At 39.7% G+C, this 24474-nt stretch overlaps 1 protein-coding gene across 2 annotated transcripts in view; it reads left to right on the top strand.

The window, feature by feature from the left end:
* Window positions 1-24474, top strand: part of SLC26A8 (solute carrier family 26 member 8) — an 82959-nt gene that overhangs the window by 3097 nt on the left and 55388 nt on the right. For both annotated transcript variants that reach the window (XM_043449309.1, XM_043449310.1), the window contains exons 2-3: window positions 6227-6413; window positions 12923-13062. In XM_043449309.1, the coding sequence (XP_043305244.1) occupies window positions 6232-6413; window positions 12923-13062 (322 nt within the window). In that variant the 5' untranslated portion in view covers window positions 6227-6231. The remainder of the gene's footprint in view (window positions 1-6226; window positions 6414-12922; window positions 13063-24474) is intronic.

The following is a 24474-nucleotide window of genomic DNA, read 5'->3' as shown; positions in this document are numbered from 1 at the left end:
AATGGGCAAAGGCCTGTTGTTTCTGATGGAATTACAGATATTTATTTTGAAATTCTGAAAGTGAATTTTACTTTCCCACAATTATGGAGAACATGTGAAAGTTGACCATATGAAATGATAATCTTGAAACTAAGTTTCAGGATTTCACATCAATTGGAGTAATAGAAAATTGGGTTGAATTGGGTTGTATTTAAATATTTTACTCTTGGCTTTTAAAATACTTTTAGCACCTTATGTAAAAGAATCAGTGGATGGCTGGATGGATAGGGGTAGTATGGGGATGAAGGAGCTAGGTCAAAAGTGCCTATATTAACAGTGCCCCAAATTTAATCCTGATTGTCTGACTGAATAAAGATAATTAGCTACATTTACAGTGGTCTTCATACTTCACTGTGTACCAGAATCATCTGGAGGGCTTCTTAAAACAGACTGCTGGTCCATCCTCAGAGTTTCTGATTAATTGTGTCTTGTTAGGTGGGGTCTGAGAATTAGCATTTCCAACAAGTTCCCAGATGATGCTGTTGTTTGTAAGACCAAGTATGGCCTATAGAGATTAATTTCTATTAATTAGTAGTGAATCGAGATGCCCCAAATTATGTCACATTTGTAGAATATGAAAATGAAACCTTAAGTTGTTCAGATCATGGCCCACCCACCTGAATGTTTTGTCTGATAGCAGGAAGCATCAGGGAATTTTAGGAATCAGTAAGAGACAGTGCCTCCTGTGTTGTGTCTCAGCTGAAAGGTTGTTATCCCATCAGTGTGATTTGGATGACCTTCTTCTGAAATGCATCATCTTCTCCACATTAAAGTGCATCTGCCACTTGTCAGTAGTAGCTTCTGACCATCATACCTTAAAGGGAAGGGTCGTGTTAATGCAGAAAACAAGCCAGTGAGTTTTCTGTGAAGTCAAGAAAGACTAATGGAACTGAGGAAATTCCGGAGATGACTACTGGAAACAAAACAATAACTGAAAAATATTTTCCTTTGCTGCCGTTAGCCAGTTATATGATAAGCCCTTTGAAGACAGCTTTCCACCTGCCTCTCCTAACCACTCAGACTGTGGTCCCTGAGTTGTGACTTGACTGTCTCTCTGTCAGACTACCATAATAGTAAAGGGCTCTGACTGGTCTTTTTGCCTCAGTCTCTCCTGTCTCCAGTGCTATCCAGTAGAACTTTCTATGAGGATAGAAGTGTTTAACACCTGCCCTGCCTGGTTGCTAGTCCCTACCGCACATGGCTATTGAGCCCTTGAAATGTAGCGATTGTGACTGAGGAACTGAAGTTTTCATTTTATGTACTGGCCATGCCACAGAGCATGAGGCATTGCCACGCGTTTTCCTGACCAGGAATTGAATCTGGGGCTACAGCAGTGAAACAGCTGAGTCCTAACCACTGGACTGCCAAGGAATTCCCTCATTTTATGTTAATTAAGTTAAATTTTAAGTTTTCACAGGTAGCAGTGATTACTGTACTGGTCAGCACAGCTCTAGACTCTACCCCTGACATGATTCTTCCCAAAGCACGTCTGTGCATGTTACTACTGCTTCTTGAACATTTTAGCTCGCTGAAAAGTCCAGGTTCAACCCAGTATTCAGCATTCTCCAGAAATAGGCCTCAACCTTTTGGGTTTGACACTGACTTTACTTAGACCTGTTGAATGAGTTGCCTTAAATTATATCTGTAATTTTATCCTGTTCTCTTCCTGAAATACCTTATTCTCCTACCTGCCTCCAGTTTAGCCAGAGCAGTTTAGCCATATCTCCCCAGAGAGGCCTTCACCTAGCTGGGGTTATTAATCTCATTCTATAGGACATCATGTGGCATTAGATGTGGCATCCATTTTAGAATCAGAAAGACCAGGTTCAGATTCTGGCTCTGCTGTTTAATGGTTGTATGACTGAGGAGCTCACTAAAGTCACCAGTAAAATGAGGATAATTATTATCAGGAAAATAATACCTATCTTTTGAGACGATGTGTGTGAAGAAACTGGCTATGGCAGGCCAGCAATAAATGTTAATTTCTGCCTTTCGCACCTCTAACCTCTGATAGCACCATATTTTGGTATTTTTATTCTGCTAAATGGTAGAATCTTTGTCCTTTTGTATCCTTTGAGCACCTAGCATTCAGCAAATGTTTGTGGAACACTAAATTAATTAACCAGGGCTTCCCTGGTGGCTCAGTGGTAAAGAATCCACCTGCCAGTGCAGAGACGCAGGTTTGATCCCTGGATTGGGAAGATCCCCTGGAGAAGGAAATAGCAACCCACTCCAGTATTCTTGCCTGGAAAAATTCCATGGACTGTAAAAAAATTCCAGTGGGCTATAGTTCACAGGGTCACAAAAGAGTCAGACTTGACTTGGGACTAAACAGCAACAACCATAAATTAATTGACCACAGGTGGAAAAGCATTCTTCAGTCAGAAATAAATGAAGGCCAAGATTGCATATGGTAGAAATTTATAAGATTGTGAAAATTATAGCAGGCAAACTTACCAAATCCTAGTCTAGTAGAACATGGCTACCTTTTGAAATATAAATGATGTAGGTTGAAGACAATAGGGAGAAATGCTTTTTTCCATAAGTCAATTGATGAGATATAGTACCTCCCAAGGGTGTGACAACAGAAAACATAAATGCTTTAGCTTTGAGAGAGAGAGAAATTCTTGAGGGATAAGTTATAATTTGTGATGGGAGGAGATGAGAGTATTTTGTTTTTTTTAACAACAAGTCTCTGGATCAGAGGTCACATGCTCCTGGGTCAGACTGAATCTGGCCTGCAGAGATGTTTTGTTAGATGCATACTGTGTTTTTAAAACTATGTATGGTGATTGACAACAATTCAAAGTCAGAAGATTTCACATCAAAATCTGGAATTATGGCTTCCCTGGGGAAAGATCAGATCTGGCCATCCTGAGCCCCATATCCCCCATGACAATGATTGCTGCAGCCACCTTCGCCTGGCCCACTGTTTCCATTATGCTTGTCCACACGTTGCCTGCTTCGTGGCATTTCAGAAACAAAGTTCCGAATTCTAGACTCTCCATCTAACCCAGGATGGCAATTTTTTTTACATTTTATTTTTATTTATTTATTGGCTGCACTGAGTTGCCACCCATGTTGAGGCGAGCAAGGGCTGCTCTCTAGTGGTGGTGCACGGGCTTCTCGTTGTGGTCGATTCTCTTTTTGCAGAGCACAGGGTCTAGGGCATGCAGGCTCGATAGTTGTGGTGCACAGGCCCAGCTGCCCCACGGCATGTGGAATCTTCCCGGACCAGGAATGGAACCCATGTCCCCTGCGTTAGCAAGTGGATTCTTTTTTAATTTTATTTTAACTGGAGGATAATTACTCCACCGTATCGTGATGGTCTCTGCCACACATCAACATGAATCAGCCACAGGTAGACATACATTCCCTCCCTCTTGAACCTCCCTCCCCATCCACCCCTCTAGGTTGTCACAGAGCACCAGCTTTGGGTTCCGTGTGTTACACAGCAAATTCCCGCTGGCTGGCTGTTTTACATATGGTAACGTACACATTTCAGTGCTACTCTCTCAAATTATCCCACCCTCTCCTTCCCCGACTGTGTCCAGAAGTTTGTTCTTTATGTCTGTGTCTCCATTGCTGCCCTGCAAATAGTATCATGGCACCATCTTTCTAGATTCCATGTATTTGCATTAATATATATAGTATTTGTCTTTCTCTTTCTGACTTAATTCACTCTGTATAATAGGCTCCAGGTTCATCCACCTCATTAGAACTGACTTGAATGTGTTCCTTTTTATAGCTGAGTAATATTCCATTGTGTATATGTACCACAACTTCTTTATCCACTTATCCATCAATGGGCATCTAGGTTGCTTCCATGTCCTAGCTATTGAAATAGTGCTGGCAGATGGATTCTTTATCACTGGACCACTAGGGAAGTCCCAGGATGGCAATTTTTATAATTTCAATATAATAAGCAGGTAATTAGGCTCTTTTAGTTGCCAGGAACAGATAGATTCTAGTCATGGAAGTTTATTGTAAGATTACGTAGGAAAAGTAAGGAAGGATGGATCAGTATTCCTATGGGTGGGGTAAAGAAAGGGAAAAATGTTACCTATGTTTTAGTGTATAGTTCTATTTTTTTCTGGAAGACACAAAGTGCTAATTCTCTTAAGTAATACATTGTAAAGCAGCTCTTCCATCCTCTTCTGTGTTCCCTAACTATACTCTCACTCCTTTATTGGATTTGTGATCATTGGTTCATAGTGTTATACAGTACATTCCTGCTCCCCTATGTTTTGAGAGTAAAAATACATTATATAAAACTATGGCTGAGTTACCTAACATTTCCAAAACCTCAGTTTAATCACCTGTATTCTTGGGCTTCCCTGGTGGCTCAGCTGGTAAAGAATCCATCCGCAATGCGGGAGACCTGAGTTCAATCCCTCGGTTGGGAAGAGCCCCTGGAGAAGGAAACGGTTACCCACTCCAGTATTCTGGCCTGGAGAATTCCAGGGACTTTATAGTCCATGGGGTTGCAAAGAGTCAGACATGACTGAGCAACTTTGACTTTCACTTTCAAAAGTAGTAGTAGGATTGTTGTGGGAATTAAAAGAAATAACTCATGAAAAAATCTAGCGCAATGCTTGGTATATATTAAGTGCTCTATGAATGTTGTATGTGATGTTGATGATTAATATAGATCTACTTTTTTACATTTATGTGGAAGAATATAAGCTGTGTGCCCTTTTTATTATCCAAAAACACGGACAATCAAGAACAGTTACACTTTCTCCAAGAGATGGAACTATATCCATCCTCATTAACTCTTTCTTCTCATTCTTTTTAAACAAGCAAGATGATAGTACATATTTTTAAAGTTTGATTTAACTTTAAAGTCCTTAGGAGGCTTCCCTGGTGGCTCAGATGGTAAAGCATCTGCCTGCAATGAGGGAAACCTGGGTTTGATCCCTGGGTCAGGAAGATCTCCTGGAGAAGGAAATGGCAACCCACTCCAGTGCTCTTGCCTGGAAAATCCCGTGGACAGAGGAGCCTGGTAGACTACAGCCCATGGGGTCGCAGAGAGTTGGACACGACTGAGTGCCTTCACTGTCTTTCACTTTTCATGACCCTTAGAGATCATACGGTCAAACCATGTCATTTTATGGACCGGAAAACTGAAACTCAGTTTCTAAGAAACTTGCCCCCAATCATAGAGCTAGTTGTTAAAAAAAAAAAAAAACAAAACCAGAGCTAGAACTCCAGAATCCTGATATCCTGTGCCATGCTTTTTCTGCTACCTTATAACACCACTAACTAGATACTCGACCATCATTCAGAAAAATTTGTTGAGGGCCTAGTAAATGTCACACAGTATTTGGGGCCCTGGAATAAAGTCCTGCCTCTTGGAATTATATTTTAGTGTGGGAAACAAACAATGAACAGACAAATACTGAGTCAGGCACTATTAAGTTTTGTGAAGAAAAGAAAAAGATAAAGGGGTAATGATGGATGCTATTTTAGATTAAAAAAAAAGGAGTTAGAAAACCCCATGTTGATCCCTTAACCTTTAGTAGTTTCAGTGAAAATTAGTGGTTATACTTTTGCCTCTTAATCTTTTCCCTGCAACAGAACAACATATGAAGAAAACTAGGCTTTCTAGCCGGACATTTGGGTTCTAGTCCTGACTCTAAATATTCAACAGCCAAAGCTGTTTAAACTTTCAAGCTTTGGTTTCTCCATTTGGAAAATGAGAAAATACACCTGGCTTTTTTTTAAATTTATTTATTTTAATTGGAGGCTAATTAGTTTACAATATTGTAGTGATTTTTGCCATACATGGTACACCTGGCTTTTTTAATAGGGTTGTTTTAGGTATAAAATTATACACTAAATGAGAAAGTTTTCTAAAACTGTGATGCTTTATGTAGGTATGCTTAGTCGCTCAGTCGTGTCCGACTCTTTGTGACCCCATGGACTGTAGCCCACCAGGCTCCTCTGTCCATGAGATTTTCCAGGCAAGAATACTGGAGTGGGTTGCCATTTCCTCCTCAAGGGCATCTTCCCAAGTCAGGGATGGAACTTGCGTCTCCTGTGTCTCCTGCATTGTCCATAGATTCTTTCTCACGTTTTGTAGATATGTTACCATTACATGGAAATTTTATCTGCATAAAAATGTGTCAAGGATCTAGATTTTTTTAAAAAATGTCACTTGTTCAATTTCTTTCCACTCTTCCAGGAACAATGCAACCAGACAGGAGCTTCCAGAGTTTTGCCTCAAGGTACAGGCAGAGTTCTTTCACATATGATGTGAAGCGAGACGTGTACAATGAGGAAAACTTTCAACAGGAACACAGAAGGAAGACCACTTCCTCTGCGAACGTGGACATCGACATCAGCACCGTCAGTCACCAAGTGCAATGCAGGTGCGTGTGTGCATTCAGCCGCAGCCAGGCTGGCAGCCCCAAAACTCTGCTTGCTGCCTTTGGTGCCTACTTCTGTTTTCCTCTTCTGGATTCCGGTCATCAGAACCCCTAGCTTATTGCATAATTTCTCTTCAGTTGTTTTTTGTGGGGTTTTTTTTTTTGTGTGTGTGTGTGTGTGTGTGTGTGTGGTTTGTCCTCTATCGCCTTCTTTTTAAATTTTTATTTATTTTTTTATTTATGGCTGTGCCAGATATTTGTTGGGGCACAAGGACTTTCTCTAGTTGCGGCCAGTTGGGGACTACTCTCTCGTTGTGGTGCGTGGGCTTCTCATTGCGGTGGCTTCTCTTGGTATGGAGCACCGGCTCTACGGTTCTTGGGCTCGGTAGTTGGGGTACATGGATTCAGCTGCTCCGAGTCATGTGGAATCTTCCCCCACCAGGGATCGAACCCATGTCCCAGCATTGGCAGGCAGATTCTTAACCACTGGACCACCAGGGAAGTCTCTTGTATCACCTTCTTGATTGTAAACTTGGCATAAAGACCTTAGTTGTCCCCCACAGCATCCAGGGATGATATTTAATAAATACATTGTTTGATTAACCGCCGTTGCCAGTCTCCTAACAATAACAACAAAAAGCAACCATGGTGGACTAATTAATGATACCAGAACAACTCTGTAAGTTCTATAGTTCAGGGGCTTGTAACCTGTTTTTGTGTTTGAACCTTTTAGCTATCTATCAGACCTAATGAACCTCTTTTCAGAATAATTTTTTTAACTTTTTTTATTGTGGTAAAGTATATACAACATAAAATTGGTCACTTTAACCATTTTAAAGTGTACCAATCAGCAGTATTAATGACATTCATGATGTTGTGCAACCATTACCGCTATCTATTTCCAAAACTTTTTCATCACTGCAAACAGACATTTTGTACCCATTAGGCAATAACTCCCCATTTCCCCCTCCTCCAGTCTCTGGTAACCTCTCTTCTGCTTTCTGTCTCTCTGAATTGCCTATTATAGATATTTCATTTAAGTGGAGTCATACAGTATTTGTCTTTTATGTCCTGTTTATTTCACCTAGCATAATGTTGTAGCATGGATCAGTATTTCATTTTATGGCTGATGATATTCCATTGTGAGTACAGGCCTTGTTTTGTTTATCCATTCATCTGTTAATGGACACTTGGATTGTTTCCACTTTTTGGCTGTCGTGAATAATCCCACCATGAGTATTGGCATAGGAGTACCGGTTTGAGTCCCTGCTTGTGATTTTTTTAGGTATACACCTAAGAGGGGAATTGTTGGATCAAATGGTAATTTTATGTTTAATTTTTTGAGAAAAATTTTTTCACAGTTGCTGCATCATTGTCCATTCACATTAGCAAGTATTCCAGTTTCTTCAAATCCTCTCCAATAATTGTTATTTTCCTTTTCTAAAAAATTATTGTTATAGCCATACTAGTAGGTGTAAAATGGTATCACATTGTAGGGTGGTGCTTTTTTTTTTTTTTTTGCATTCCCTAATTATTACAGATGATACCACCCTTATGGCAGAAAGTGAAGAGGAACTAAAAAGCCTCTTGATGAAAGTGAAAGAGGAGAGTGAAAAAGTTGGCTTAAAGCTCAACATTCAGAAAACTAAGATCATGGCATCTGGTCCCATCACTTCATGGAAAATAGATGGGGAAACAGTGGAAACAGTGTCAGACTTTTATTTTGGGGGACTCCAAAATCACTGCAGATGGTGATTGCAGCCATGAAATTAAAAGACGCTTACTCCTTGGAAGAAAAGTTATGACCAACCTGGATAGCATATTGAAAAGCAGAGACATTACTTTGCCAACAAAGGTCCGTCTGGTCAAGGCTATGGTTTTCCCAGTGGTCATGTATGGATGTGAGAGTTGGACTGTGAAGAAATCTGAGCGCCAAAGAATTGATGCTTTTGCACTGTGGTGTTGGAGAAGACTCTTGAGAGTCCCTTGGACTGCAAGGAGATCCAACCAGTCCATCCTAAAGGAGATCAGTCCTGGGTGTTCATTGGAAGGACTGATGTTGAAGCTGAAACTCCAATACTTTGGCCACCTCATGTGAAGAGTTGACTCATTGGAAAAGACCCTGATGCTGGGAGGGATTGGGGGCAGGAGGAGAAGGGGACAACAGAGGATGAGATGGCTGGATGGCATCACTGACTCGATGGACATGAGTTTGGGTAAACTCTGGGAGTTGCTGATGGACAGGGAGGCCTGGCATGCTGTGATTCATGGTGTCGCAAAGAGTCAGACACAACTGAGCGATTGAACTGAACTGAACTGAATAACTAAATATGATGAGCCTCTTTTCATGTGCTTATTGGTCTCTTGTATATCTTTTTTTGGAGAAATGTCTATTCCTTTGCCTTTTTAAAAACTAGATTTTTTTTTTCTTTTTGTTGTTGAATTGTAAGAGTTCTTTATTTATTCTGGATATTAAACCCTTATCAGATATGTGATTTGCAAATATTTCCTCCCATTCTGTGGGTTTCCTGTTATAGTGTCTTTTGGTGTGCAACAGTTTTAATTTTAATGAAATTAGATTTATCTATTTTTTTTCTTTTCTTGCTTGTGACTGTGGTGTCTTATGTAAGAAACTATTGTGAAATCCAAGGTAATGATTTTCCCCTATGTTTTCTTCTAAGAGTTTAATAGTTTTAGTTCTTAAATTTAGATCTTTGATGCATTCTGAGTAAACTTTGTATATGATATAAAGTAAGAGTCTGTCTTCATTTTTCTCCAAGTGGCTATCTCATTTTCCCAGTACTATATGTTGATGAGTCCATTCTTTTCCCCATTAAATGCTCTTGGCCAGAATATTAAAAAATGCATAAAATACAAAGCATTATGAAGGAAACCAGTTATGTTGAAGTATAGTTATCAACATATGAAAAAATACAGAAATCATGGTATTTAATAATTGTGGGTGTAATGACAACTGTAATTTCTAAGTAATGATGAGTATAAATTATATCTTAAGATATCTGCAGCAGTTTTACTGTAATGTGAAAATATTTGTGATTCTGTTGGTGACAAAGTCAAAACTCTGCTGATAACGACTATGGTTTGTTGTCAACATTCATAACTGAAGGAAATACTACATTTCAGTTAGGAGGTTAGTGAAAATAAAGGTATCATTTTTCCTAAAGTCACATACCGCCATGAATTTCCTCTAGCGATCCCTTGGTCATCTACAGACATCAGGTTGAAAACCCCTTGTGACCTGCATCATCATATTAACCCTAACTACTCAAACTGTCCTCACTCACACTGCACATTTATTAGCCCCTGTCATCCCTTGATTTCCTCACCCAGAGTTGGCATGTGTTGGGTGACAAGAGAGGAAGGCCTCCACGCAACCCTATTGCAGACCTTCCTCCCCGTGAGCCTCCTGCTTTGCCCATATCCTGCCTTTCGCAGGTTGTGGTCTTGGATGTCCTTCCCTGTCCTCTATCACAACTCTCACTTCTCCTGCTCCAGGATGGGTCAGAGGTCATATGACAAAAAGAGCACTTGGGGGCCGCACTGGCTTTGCTCTGTGAAAGCATAGTCTTTTCCTAATTTATCCCTCGTCATAAACAGGCACTACCAAAGAAGTTTCAGCCTATTCCCCTCCAGCTTCCCTATCCTTAGACATTTAAATCTGACCTGCACTGCCTCCCATGGGCTTTTATGACAGTTCTCATTCCTTACTTCTAAAGCACACAGTTATGTCTATTTCTGAATTTTAACCTATAAGGTAGCCCAGCGCTGTGGCTGAAAGCAAGAGTCTGAAGCCAGATTGCCTGGTTTTGAATCCCAGTCCTGCTGCTTCCCAACTGTGTGACCTTAAGTAGGCTATCCAACCCAGCTGAGCCTCAGTATTCTCATCTATAAGATGGGGATGATAATAGCACCTACCTTACAAGGTGATTGTGAGGATTAGAGAGTATTTGTAAAGCAGCTAGCAAATAGTAAAAAAAAAAAAAAAAATTATAATCTTTAACTTCATCTCTTCCTTTCTTCAGGAAACTTCATCTCTCCCTTCATTTTTTCCCTTTTGGTTAGCAACTGAAATACTCTTTTTCTTTTAGAGTGCTCCCTTTTGCTTTCACATCAACTCTCACATCCCTCACTTTTAAGATGCCTTAATTAAGACCTAGATTCATGTTGAAGTGCTTATACCGTTCCTCCACCAACTTCTATTTCTATTCCTCCAGCTCCTTCCTTGATTCCCATCCATCTTAGGTCCTCGTTATTCCAAGTCCATTTTATTTTTCTGGCATGCTAAAGAGTTTTGATGACTCTCCCTAGGGTGGCAGGTCTTCAGTCAAGTGGCACATGGAAAGGAAGGAACACTGGACGAGATACGAAACAAATTGTCCCAATGCTGTGGTCTGCTCCCCCCGCCACCCACACAGAGGGCCATAATTGGAGAGAGCACACACTCTACACCTGCCTGTCACCCAGGGGTTCTCAGAAGAATCACAACACGGGATTCTTTCCAAGGGCTTTTTCCAGGTGGCACGGTGGTAAAGAATCTGCCTGCCAACACAGGAGGTACAAGAAACACAAGTTTGATCCCTGGGTGAGGAAGATCCTTGTAGTAGGAAATGGCAACCCACTCCAGTATTCTTGCCTGGAGAACCCTATAGACAGAGGAGCCTGGTGGGCTACAGTCTATGGGGTCACAAAGAATTGGACACGACTGAGCACCTACTAATGCACTTTCTCTGAAAACCTATGGTCTTGCTTCTGGCTCCTGAGCAGAATTTGACCACTGTCAATAGGAACTGTAGTGGTAACAGAGTGGCTAGAACACTGATATAAAAATCAGGAGATCTGGTTTCTAGCCCCAGCTCTGCCCACATGTATTACTGTGACCTTGGTAAAGACATTTGCACTTATTTGACCTTAACTTCCTTATGGGACAGTAATGCTCATCGTTGTGAGAGACAAGCATGTTGAAATTTCTTCTTTTCTGAGCACACATTTTAGCCTTGCATACACCAAAGTTACATTTGTTGCTATGGTCAAATCCCAGTTATTCAGCTATAGCTCATACATGGAAAATCTCCATACTCTTTGTTTTCATCCCATCCTGAGATATAAATAGCAAAAAGCAATTTAAAACTGTATTAATTTTACTGATGGGTTGATGGATTAACTGATTGATTTACAGTGATTCTGCTGTGTTAGATGATCTAAAGGTTAAAGTAGGTTTTCTTAACCTCAGGATCGTTGACATTTTCGACCATAAAATCATTTCTTATGGAGGGCTGTCCTGTACACTCTGGGGTGTTTGATGGTATCCCTGGCTTCTATCCACTAGATGCCAGTCGTGATAATCAAAAACGTCTCCAGACATTATCAGATGTCCCTGGGGAAACAAAACGCCCTCCAGTTGCTACCCACTGAGCTAAAAGATAATAAGGCCTTATTGTATTGCCTTTTCTTTACATGGCTAATGCTATAAGCACAAGATTCCATATTATATATTCTCCATAAATTTCTACATGAACGTGAAAGTGGTAGTCGCTCAGTCATGTCTGACTCTTTGCGACCTCTTGGACTGTAGCCTGCCAGGCTCCTCTGTCCATGGAATTCTCCAGGTAAGAGTACTGGAGTGGGTTGCCATTCCCTTCTCTGGGGGATCTTTCCAACCCAGGTATCAAACCTGAGTCTCTTGCACCTGCATTACTGGCAGATTCTTTATTACAGGTCAAAGCCATGTAGAGTTAATGCTTGGTAAAAATTTTAGTATACAGGAATGATATGAATGTGTTAATTCCCTGCCATCCACTAATATCACATCTCAGAAAACTGTCCTTACCAAGAGAAAGTCATAAAAGTCAATTTTTCTACTGGAAACTTTTGGTAGCTTGAATTTTCCTCAAACATTCTGTAAAACTACACACCTGATTTGTATACTGGACTTACAAGGCTTTTGTTGTTGTTTAGTTGCTAAATCATGTCTGACTCTTGTGACCCAGTGGACTGTAGCCCACCAGGTTCCTCTGTCCATGGGATTTCCCAGGGAAGGATACTGGAATGGGTTGCCATTTCCTTCTCCAGGGGATCTTCCTGACCCAGAAATCGAACCCATGTTTCCTGCACTGGCAGGCAGATTCTTTACCATTGTGCCACCAGGGAAGCCCTTATAAGGCTTAGTTCTTATCATGTATGGCACTGACCCTCGCTTGGAGGTGATACTATCCCCCAGGGAATATTTGGCAATGCCTGGAGATAGTTTTGGTTATTAAGACTAGGGGAGGGGATGCTGCTGGCATCTAACAGATACAGACCAGAGATGCTGCTAGACATCCTACAGTGCATAGGACAGCCTCACAACAAAGACTTGGCCAGTCCAATATGTCCAAATGTCAGTAGTATTGACAAAAAACTCTGTTTTATGGGAAGAAGAAAGTACTTGGTGTGGCTTTTCTTGGCCCTGTGGACTTTTTCTTTGGAGAACTTAAGTCTGTTCTTTCTCACAGATGCTCATGGCACAAGTTCCGAAGATGCCTGCTTACAGTGTTTCCCTTCCTAGAGTGGATGTGTTTCTATCGATTCAAAGATTGGCTTCTTGGAGACTTACTTGCTGGTATAAGTGTTGGCCTTGTGCAAATTCCCCAAGGTAAGAAAGAAAAAAGGGCTTTTCACACAGATAATATATCCCTTGTCCAGAGTAAACAAGTTACTTGTGCTAGATAAATAGGAAAAAAAAATGTGATTTCCATTCACATCATTACCATTTGTTTCCTTACCTGCCAAATTTCTAACTTGTCGAGGGTGGTTGCAAAAGTCTCAGTTTAGTTTAGAACCCTGAATTCTTGTAATGCCTGCTCACAGTCATTTTTTCCTTAACTAGTCATTTCATACTCACAGGACTCCAATGGATCTCACTTGGCGTTGATTTTACTTAGAAAGGTGAAGAATAAGAAACCCAGCATGCTAACTTCTCTTTAGCAAGTCACACACAGCAGTCCAGGGGCCACTCTTTGGTCTTACAAGTGGCAGTTCAAATATAAGACAAGATCATATAGATAGGTGGGGGAGCTATCTGGGCTTTAGAAGTCCTGTTTCCCAAGTAGGAACCAACATCTCTTGTAATTCCCATAGCTGATGCCTCCAGGGGTCCCATATTGACATGTCCAGTTGCAAGTGTCATTGTGCTCTGAGAAGCTCAAAGTTAGGGCTTCCCATCAGATATTAATCTTTCATTCACCCTTGGTCCAGCTAGAATATACTAATCAGGTTCTTTTTGCCGTAACTAGTATTGCTTGGTGACACAGTTGGCATTCCACCATTATCAGGTTTCCAAAGAAACAGCTAGAAAGCTAACCCAAGATCAGCTTTATCAGAGAAAGGATTTTGTGTTAACACTTTACTCAGTGCATGCTAAGTTGCTTCTGTCATGTCCAACTCTTTGGAACCCTATGGACTGTAGCCCATCAGGCTCCTCTGTCCATGGGATTCTCTAGACAAGAATACTGAAGTGGGTTGCCTTGCCTTCCCACAGAGCATCTTCCCAATCCAGGGATCGAACCCACGTCTCCTGTGGCTCCTGTACTGCAGGCCGATTCTTTACTGCTGACCCACCAGGGAAGCCCCTCCTTTATTCAGAATAGTTCACAATTGCCTACGTAGTCTTTAAACACTTCTGTTTCTCTTTCCTTGGGGCAAACCAAGCAAGATTGAAATTTGTGATCATACAGGTTGTGTAAAGCACAAATGAAGGGAAAGGGGCCAGTGGCAGCTGAAATCCAACTCTGGTGAAAGGGCTGTTAGTGGGGGAAAGGGACCCCTTTAAAATAATTATCTGACAGTAAAATTCACTTATCTCTTACAGTTCTGTGAATTAAAACACAGGTATAAATTTGTATAACCACTGCCACAACCAGGCTACATGGCAGTTCCATCAGCCCCCAAACTGTCTTCTGCCATCACTGCTTAGTCACGTTGTCTGCTAACCTCTGACCCCTGGCAACTACTGATCTCTTCTCCATCACCATAGCTCTGTCTTTTTCAGAATGTCATATACATGGACTCATATACTAAGTAACTTCTGAAGGATGACATCTTTAATTCAGCATTATGAAATCAATGCAAACTGCTATACGCATCAATAGGTTATTCCTTTTTGTTGCAGAATAATATTCCATGATATGACTATATCACAGTTTGTTTATCCATTCATTAATTGATGGACATTTTGTTTCCAGTTTGGGTCCATCACAGAGTTGCTGTGAACACTCATGTACAGGTTTTTGTGTGAACGTAATTGTCATTTCTCCAAGGTAAATACCTCAGAAGTGATATTATTGGTTATATGGGAAGTGTATGTTTAACTTTACAAGAAACTGCCAAACTGTTTATGCAGAGTGGCTGAACCTACCATTTTATATTCCCATCAGCAATATATGAGAATTCTAGTTCCTCCACACCCTTGTTAGCACTTGATATTGTCAGTATCTTTAAATTAAGCTTTCTGTTTTGAGGTAACTATAGATTCACATTAATTTGTAAAAAAAAAAAAAAAAAAAAAGAGATTACAGAGATCCCTTGCACCTTTTTTTATTTAAAGGTTTTTTAGGGACTTTCCTGGTGGTTCAGTAGTTAAGAATCTACCTTGCAATGCAGGGATTATGGGTTCGATCCCTGATCAGGGAACTAGGATCCCATACGCCATGGAGTGACTAAGCCCACATGCTGCAACTACTGAGCCTGCACACCACAACTAAGGCCCAGTGCAGCCAATTTTTGTTTTTCAAAAGAGCAAAGATTTTCTAATTAACTGATTATTTTTGGCTGTGCTGGGTCTTTGTTGCTGTGCATGGACTTTCTCTAGTTGCGGTGGGTGGGGACTGCTCTCTAGTTGCGGTGGGTGGGCTCCTCCTAGCAGTGACTTCTCTTGTTGCAAAGCACAGGCTCTAGGGTGTGCGGGCTTCAAGAGCGCATGGGCTTAGTTGCCCATGGCAGGTAGAATCTTCCCAGACCAGGGATCAAACCCGTGTCCCCTGCAATGGCAGGTAGATACTTATCCACTGTACCACCAGGGGAGTCCTTCATTTTGTTTGTAATTTGCGTTTCTCTAATGACTAATGAAGTTGAACATCTTTTCATGTTCTTATTTGCTGTCCTCCGATCCCCTTTGGCAAAGTGCCTGTTCAAGTTTTTTGTTCATCTTTTAATTGGATTTTTTTTCTTATTGTTAGTTTTTGATAATTCTTTTTATATTCTGAGAATAAGTCCTTTGTTAGATATATGATTTTCAAATATTTTCTCTCTGTAGCTTATCTTTTCACTCTCTTGACGATATATCTGACAGAGAAAAGGCTTTTAATTTTGATGACGTTCATTTTTTTCTGTTTATGAATTGAGTTTTTCCTGTCATATACAAAAACTCTTCACTTAATCACATTAGGTCACAGAGATTTTCTTCTATGTTTTCTTCTCAAAGTCTTATATTTTACGGTTTACTTTTAGAACCAATCTGTTTTGAGTTAATCATTATGTAAGATGTGACGTTTAGATCAAGGCTTTATTTTTTGTTGCATCTTTAAAGACTATTGTCAACTGAATTGTTTTTGCACTTTTGTCAGAGATCTAATAGCCATATTTGTGTGGATCTATTTGTTTTTTTATGTATAATGGATGTTATAGTACGTTCTTCTAAAGAAGATTTCTATTGATATAATCATTTATTAAAAATTACTTGTTTACTTATCTATTTGGGGCTGCACTGGGTCTTCCTTGCTGTGCGTGGGCTTTCTCTAGTTGTGAGTGGGGGCTGCTCTCTAGTTGCAGTAATCAAGCTTCTCTTGTTGTGGAGCATGAGCTCCGGGGTGCATGAACTTCAGTAGTTCTTTGGAGAAATGTCTAGGTCTTCTGCCCATTTTTTAAGCGGGTTGTTTGTTTTGATGTGTTAAGCATCACAAGCTATTTGTAAATTTTGGAGACTATGGATTACATTAATTTCCATGTGGCAGGGACTTCACTGGTAGTCCAGTGGCTAAGACCACCAATTCAGGGAGCCCAGGTTTGATCCCTGGTCAGAACACTAGATTCCACATGCCACAACTAAAGATCCCAGGTGTCGAAACTAAGATTCGGTGCAGCCAACTAAGTAACTAGGTTTTGTTTTTTTTTTTAATTTCCATATGGCAGATACAAACCAAAATGGTCCATTTGTATAAATATATTCAGTTCCAAGAAAGTATCAGAATGTCTCTAGAGCATTCCTGTGGTTCTGGAATGAGAGATCTGAACTCTTGTAGCTTTACTTGAGAGTCCACTACTGAACCCCACTTATCAAAGATCCTTCACTTATGGTCAAGGTTTGAGGACATTTCTCTGCTGAATTTCCAAGTCATCAGTATAACTTCATACCAAACTAAGACTAACATTAGGGTGTATAACTATACCTAACATGTATCACAGTATTTGGCGTATAATTGGTACTCAAGGTATTTGTTGAATAATGATCACATAACTGTATGAATGAGTAAATCCAAGCAACTCTTGCTGACTGACTAGGGGACTGTGTGTTATTTTAAGTAGTATGAATAATGAAATAATTTGTAGGGTAAACAATTTGAAAGTTTTACTTGGATTTAAACAATCAGGACCAAACAGTAATTTTCTTCAAATGAAACAAAAATACTGCAGAGTGGGGCTTCCCTGGCCATCCAGTGGTTAAGACTTCACCTTCCAATGCAGGGAGTGCAAGTTCAGTCCCTGGTTGGGGAGCTAAGATCCCCATGCCTCACCACCAAAAAATCTAAACATGAAACAGAAGCAATATTGGAACAAATTCAGTCAAGATTTTAAAAAATCTTTAAAAATACTGCACAGTGAAAACCTCATTTGAAACATGCTAGCTCTTCCTTACAGTAGAACCCAATTTATAAATGTAAAAGAAAATAGAAAATCACCATCAGTGAAAGACTACAGTCACACTTGTTGGAGACAAAATCCACTAAGAGAGGTTAAAGTCAGTGGGTAAAAGTTGGCAAACTATGTAACAGGACTTGAAAAGTGAAAGGGTTAGTTGCTCGGTTGTGTGCGACTCTTTGCGACCCCATGGGCTGTAGCTTCTCTGTCCATGGGATTCTCCAGGTAGAATACTGGAATGGTTGCCATTTCCTTCTCCAGGGGATCTTCCAGACCCAGGGATCAAACGCAGGTCTCCCGCATTGCAGGCAGCTTCTTTACCATCTGAGCCGCCAGGGAAGCCAGGATTTGTTCCAAATATCTTCCTCAAGATATTTATTAACTCCTCTACTACTTTACAATAAAGAACCTGGGAGTAACTGCCTTTACCAAGAATCAATGCTGTCATCACCAATAGTAAGACATTTGGAGATCATGAGCTCTCTGATATGATGCGCTAAGAAGGACATAATATCATTTCTGTCTTATTCACATCCAAAGCATTTAACCTTAGTGTGATCATGAGGGACCTGTGCTGTGCTGTGCTTAGTCTTTCTGTCGTGTCCGACTCTTTGGGATCCCATGGACTGTAACCCGCCTGGATCCTCTGTTCATAGGGATTCTCCAGGCAAGAATACTGGAGAGGGTTGCCATGGCCTCCTCCAGGGTATCTTCCCAACCCAGGGATCGAACCCAGGTCTCCCACATTTCAGGCAGATTCTTTACCAGCCTAGCTACCAGGGAAGCCCAACCCCAAACTGAGGGGCATTTAGCAAAATAGCTCGTCTATTAATACTCTTCCAAAGTGACAAAGTCAAGAAAGACAAGTAACAACTGAGGAACTATAACAGATATTAGCCTTAAGAAGAAAAAAACAGCTAAATGAAGTAGGGAACTCTGGATGGAATTATGAAACAGAAAAAGGAAATTAGGGGGAAAGCTGTTGAAATTGAAGTAACGGATTTATTAATAGTTATTTTCTAATGTTAATTTCCTGATACCAATGATTATACTATGATTATATACAGTATTCACATTAGAGGGATCTAGGTAAGGCATATATTGTTGTTGTTCAGTTGCTTAGTCCTGTCTGACTTTGCAACCCCATGGACTGCAGCACACCAGTTGTTCACCATCTCCCAGAGTTCTCTCAAACTCATGTCCACTGAGTCGATGATGCCATCCAACCATCTTATCCTCTGTTGCCCCCTTCTTCTCTTACCCTCAATCTTTCCCAGCATCGGGGTCTTTTTCAATGAGTTGGCTCTTCGTATCAGGTGGCCAAAGTATTGGAACTTCAGCTTCAGCATCAGTCTTTCCAATGAATATTCAGGATTGATTTCCTTTAGGATTAACTGGTTTGATCTCCTCGCTGTCCAAGGGACTCTCAAGAGTCTTCTCCAACACCATAGCCCCAAAGCATCAATTCTTCAGCACTCAGCTTTCTTTATGGTCCAACTCTCACATCCGTACATGACTACTGGAAAAATCATAGCTTTGACTAGACGGACCTTTGTTAGCAAAATGATGTCTCTGCTTTTTAATACACTCTCTAGGTTTGTCATAGCTTTTCTTCCAAGGAGCAAGCATTTTTTAATTTCATGGCTGCAGTCACCATCCGCAGTGATTTTGGAGCCCAAGAAAATGTCACTGTTTCCACTTTCTCCCCATCTATTTGCCATGAAGTGATGGGGTCAAATGCCATGATCTTCATTTTATGAATGTTGAATACTAAGCCAGCGTTTTCACTCTCGTCTTTCACCTTTATCAAGAGGCTCTTTAATTCTGCTTCGCTTTCTGCCATTAAAGTGATGTCACCTGCATATCTGAGGTTGTTGTTATTTTTCCCGGCAATCTTGATTCCAGCTTGTGAGTCATCTATCCCAGCATTTCACATGATAACAATATACAGTCTTGACGTACTCCTTTCCCATTATATGGAAATGCGCTATTATCTTTGTAGCTTTTCGATAAGTCTAAACTTAGTTCAAAATTTAAAAATTTTTTAAGGTTTTGGAAAGTTTAGAGACTTGGTTTCCCTCTATTTCTCCACAGCCTAACCTTAACTAAGACTTAGACAATTTAGTTCTTGGGCTGTTACCAAGAAATTCTCTTACCTTCCCTGTATTGGTGAGTTACTTGAAATCCTACATTTCAAAAGACTCAGTCTTCACACCACATGTTGGTTGTAAAGAGTAAATAGGGTGGGCTTCCCTACGGTCCAGTGGTTGAGAGTCTGCCTGCAAAGCAGGGGGCAAGGGGTTCAATCCCTGGTCCTGGAAGATCTCACGTGCCACGGGGCAGCTAAGCCTGTGTGCCGCAGCTACTGAAGCCCATGCACCTAGAGCCCGTACTCCACAACTGGAGAAGCCACCACAGTGAGGACCCCTCACACCTACTAGAGAAAGCCCATGGGCAGCAATGAAGACCCAGTGCACCCACAAATAAAATTAAATTTTAAAAAATTGCTTTAAAAAGAGTAAATAGGGCTATTCAACATTATACTGAATTCAGAGGCAGTGTATTCAAGCAAGAAAAAAGGGTAAAATTTATCTATTTTTAAAATATTTATTTTAAATATTTATTTTTAAAATAAAAATTTATTTATTTATTTTAAAATTTATGTAATTACATAGCGATTACAGAGAAATAAAACATCATTCATAGATGATTTTTTAATGTAGAGAATTCAAAAGAATCTGCAGATAAATTGATATAATTAATAAGATTTTTTCAAGGTTGCTGGGTACAAGATGTGTAAATAAAAATCAATTATATTCTTTCATACCTGCAAGAAATGAAATGTGGAAAAAAAATTTAAAGATCATTCACCAAAGCATAGTGAATATGAAATAAGTTGTAATGAAACTAAGAAATGATGTGCAAGACCTCTACAGAGAAATTATTAATGTACAACTTTACTGAGAAATATTAATAAGGACCTAAATTAATTGAAAGATAACATTTTCTAAAAACAGGCAAGTTCTCTTAAAGTACCACATAGGAGGGCTTGCACCTCCAGCTATCAAGACTGAATATAAAGTAAGAATGTTTAAGATGATGTTCATCAAAAGTAGAATGAATAAATAAGCATTCATATATACATGTATTGGAATACACAGAAGGAACAGGAATGCTCTCAAGCAATTCATGACAGCATGGAAGATGCTTATATACGTAATAATGAGAAAAATAAGCAGAAATAAAAATTGTATGCATTATAATTCCACTAATATAAACTTCAATAGTAGGACCAACTAAGCTGTATTGTTTAGGGCTTTGTACAGTGGTGGTAAAACTATGAAGAAAAACAAAGACTTTTATTATCACAAAAGTCAAAATAATGAATACTTCTGTGGGGAGGGATGGGGTTGTGATGAAAGATCTGAGTAGGTGGTAATATCAGTGTTTGTTTTATAGATATATATTAAACTCAACATCTATTTTAATGTACTTTCTGTGTATATATTTCACAATAAAATGGGGATTATTAAATTTATTACAAAATATTACTAATTACTAAAAAACATAATTAAACAGTGTGGTATTATAGAAATGGACAATTAAGCCAGTGGAACAGAAGAGTCACACATGTATACATTGCATGGTTTCTATCAGATGTGTCACTATAGAAATAGGTTTTTTAAAAATGATGTGGAACAGAATATTTCATATAAATTGAATATTTATATGAAAAAAAATTTTTTAGACCCCTACCTCACCCATACACAAACATTTATTCCTGGTAGATTAAAGACCTAAATATGAAAGACAAAACTATAAAGACTTTTTTTGAATAATAGAGGAGAATATCTTTATGGACTTGAGGTAGAAAATGTTTCTTAAACAAGGCACAAAAAGTACTAGCCTAAAAGGAAATGACTGCAAAGTTGAATTAAATAAAACTTAAGAACTTCTGTTTATTCAAAGACATGATGGGGACTTCCTTGGTAGTCCAGTGGTTAAGACTCTGTCTTCCAATGCAGGGGATGTGGGTTTGATCCCTGGTTGGGGAACTAAGATCCTGTAAACTGCGGGGCTGCAATGAAGACCCAGTGCAGCCAAAATTTAAAAAAAAAAAAATACACGATGAAGATTGAAAAGCAAACCATAGAACACCCAACAAAGGACTTAAATCTATAATATATATATGAATATATATATATATATATATATATATATATATATATATATATATATTCCTACAAATCTATAAGAAACTACACAATAAGATTGACCAACATTATTGGTAATAAATGAAGTAGAAGTGGAAATTGACTAACTCATACCCACTGAAATAAAAATTCTGATAGTATCATGTGATAATACAGATGTAAATAATGAGAATTTTCATAGTTTTGGTGGGAATGTAAATTGTACAACCCTTTGGAAAACAGTTTCGCATATTCTGTTAAATGCCCCAGCAATTATGCTTCAGGATGTATCATCTTGAGGGAATTTATCCACTTATGCACCTAGAGTCATGTACAAGAATATACATGGAAGTCTTGTTCATAGAGGCCCCCAAACTGGGAACAAAACAGGAGACTATAAGCCTGTAGGCAAAGAGAATGGGGAAATAGCTGCCTGGACCCCGATGGCTATTTAGTTCTGCTTCCAGCCTCTGATGAGGTCCAACTGACCTTTGTCCTCTTTTAATATATCTCCTATTTTGGAAATTCCCTGGTGGTCCAGTGGTTAGGACTCAGTGCTTTCAATGCCGTGAGCCTCAGGTCCAGCTCAGGTCAGAGAACTAAGATCCAGCAAACCATGCTGATCAACCAAAATTTTTTTTCCTATTTTGCTCAAGCTGATTTGAACTGGTTTTCTGTTACTTGCAGTCAATAGAGACTTGCTTAGGGGAAAAACGTGGAAGGGGAACCATAAATTACAAAAGACTTAAGAGATGTATCAACTAATGTGAGGACTTCATTTGATGTAAACACAAAGTTTGTTAAAAAAAAAAAAAAAGTATAACAACCATGTAATAGCAAATAACTTTTTTTTTTAAAGATCACCCCAAACCTGCCATACCTCTGGCTCAAGGTCTCTCATAAGGTTGCAGTCAAACTGGCATTCATCTCAAGGCTCTACTGAGGCTGCCGGCTCAGCTTCCAGGCCCACTCCTGTTTGCTGGCAGGTTTGGTATTTTCACCATATGGGCGTCTATATGGCTGCTTGAGTATCCTCACAGCATGGCCTCTGGCAGGAACAAATGATGTGTGAGGCCCAGTGCAAGTTGCAAATGCAGATTCCCTAGTTCAAAAATTATCCATTATTTTAAGATGATCAGAGTAGAGCATTAAGCCAAGCATGGAGCCTTCTAAGCCCAAGATACTCTGTGACTACGTAGGTAACATACCCTTGAAGTCAACTTTGGCAGCTGGTGACCTGAATGAGAGAGAGATCCGGAGAGCAGCGAAGACAGAAAACACAGTCTTCTTGCAACCCAGTTTCAAAAGTGACATCATTTTTGTTGTAGCCTCTTTATTATTAACAGAAGTAAGTTATTCCCTTATGACCCAGCAATCCCACTGCTGGGCATACACACTGCAGAAACCAGAATTGAAAGAGACACATGTATGCTCATCACAGCACTGTTTATAATAGCCAGGACATGGAAGCAACCTAGATGTCCATTGACAGATGAATGGATAAGAAAGCTTTGGTACATGTACACAATGGAATATTACTCAGCTATTAAAAAGAATGCATTTGAATCAGTTCTAATGAGGTGGATGAAACTGGAGCCTATTATACAGAGCGAAGTAAGTCAGAAAGAAAAACACCAATACAGTATATTAACACATATATATGGAATTTAGAAAGATGGTAACGATGACCTTATATGCGAGACAGCAAAAGAGACACAGATGTAAAGAACAGACTTTTGGACTCTGTGGGAGAAGGTGAGGGTGGGATGATTTGAAAGAATAGCATTGAATCTTGTATATTATCATATGTGAAATAGATCGCCAGTCCAGGTTCGATGCATGAGACAGGGTGCTCAGGGCTGGTGCACTGGGGTGACCCTGAGGGGTGGGATGGGGAGGGAGGTGGGAGGGGGGTGCAGGATGGGGAACACAAGTATACCCATGGCTGATTCATGTCAATGTATGGCAAAAACCACTACAATATTGTAAAGTAATTAACCTCCATTAAAATAAATAAATTTTAAAAAAAGAAGTGAGTTTTTGCACACTTAAGGGGTGAAACTCACTCAAGGACCTGAGTACCAATCAGTCATTATAGATCATCTTACAGGTTGTCTACAGGTACAACTATATTTGAGAAATCAGGGAAATTTGAATATTGAATGTTTGATAATGGTAAAGAACCATTATTAGTTTCTTAGGTGTGATGATGGTATTGTACTTAAAAGAGGGCCTTTTTCTAAAACATATATACTGAAAATACCTACAGACGAAATGACTTAATGTTTTGGATTTGCCTCAAAATAATTATCGGATGGGAGAGGAATGAGGACATTGATGAAACAAGATTGGCCATGAGTTGACCGTCGTTGAAGTGGGTGATGGGTGTTTGGGGGTTCATTATACTCTATTTATGTATAGGTTTAAACTTTTCTATTTAAAAAGCCTTGCCTGTTTAGGACAATAAATTTGGCTCACTAGACTCATAATTGATTTCTGATGAGCACACCGGTATGATGTAAATTGAAGAGAGTTGCTCAGGGCAGGAGTTGTGGACTTAAGACATCAAAGGATGACACCATGTAGGTCAGTCCATTTGCCTCAAAATTTCCAAAATCTCACGGTGCTTCTTAGAAAAGAAATTAAGTACTGAAGAAGGAGCTGAAGGAAGATGCTGGAGTGATTGGCATACGAAAGAAAGACAACACATACCAACTTGGAGTCAAGTCAGTTAAGTGTGACAATTCTTGCTTTGCCCTCTAGCTTTATCTCCAACCCTGGAGGATTCCTAGGGCCTTCTTATACGAGACTGAGGGTGAGAATGGTCTGCTTCTGAGCTGTTGAGGTTAAAGGTCTTACTGCTTTGATGTTTGCTTTCCATGATTCACATGAAAGGTGTTTAAGCCTATGATTTAGAATGGAAGTGTAAAAACATGTGATAAAATAGGAAGAGAAGCTAG

This window comes from Cervus canadensis, chromosome 28, assembly GCF_019320065.1.
Source record: "Cervus canadensis isolate Bull #8, Minnesota chromosome 28, ASM1932006v1, whole genome shotgun sequence".
Lineage (NCBI taxonomy): Eukaryota > Metazoa > Chordata > Mammalia > Artiodactyla > Cervidae > Cervus > Cervus canadensis.
Note: the sequence above shows the minus strand (reverse complement) of the source record. Positions and strands in the feature narration are given on the sequence as shown.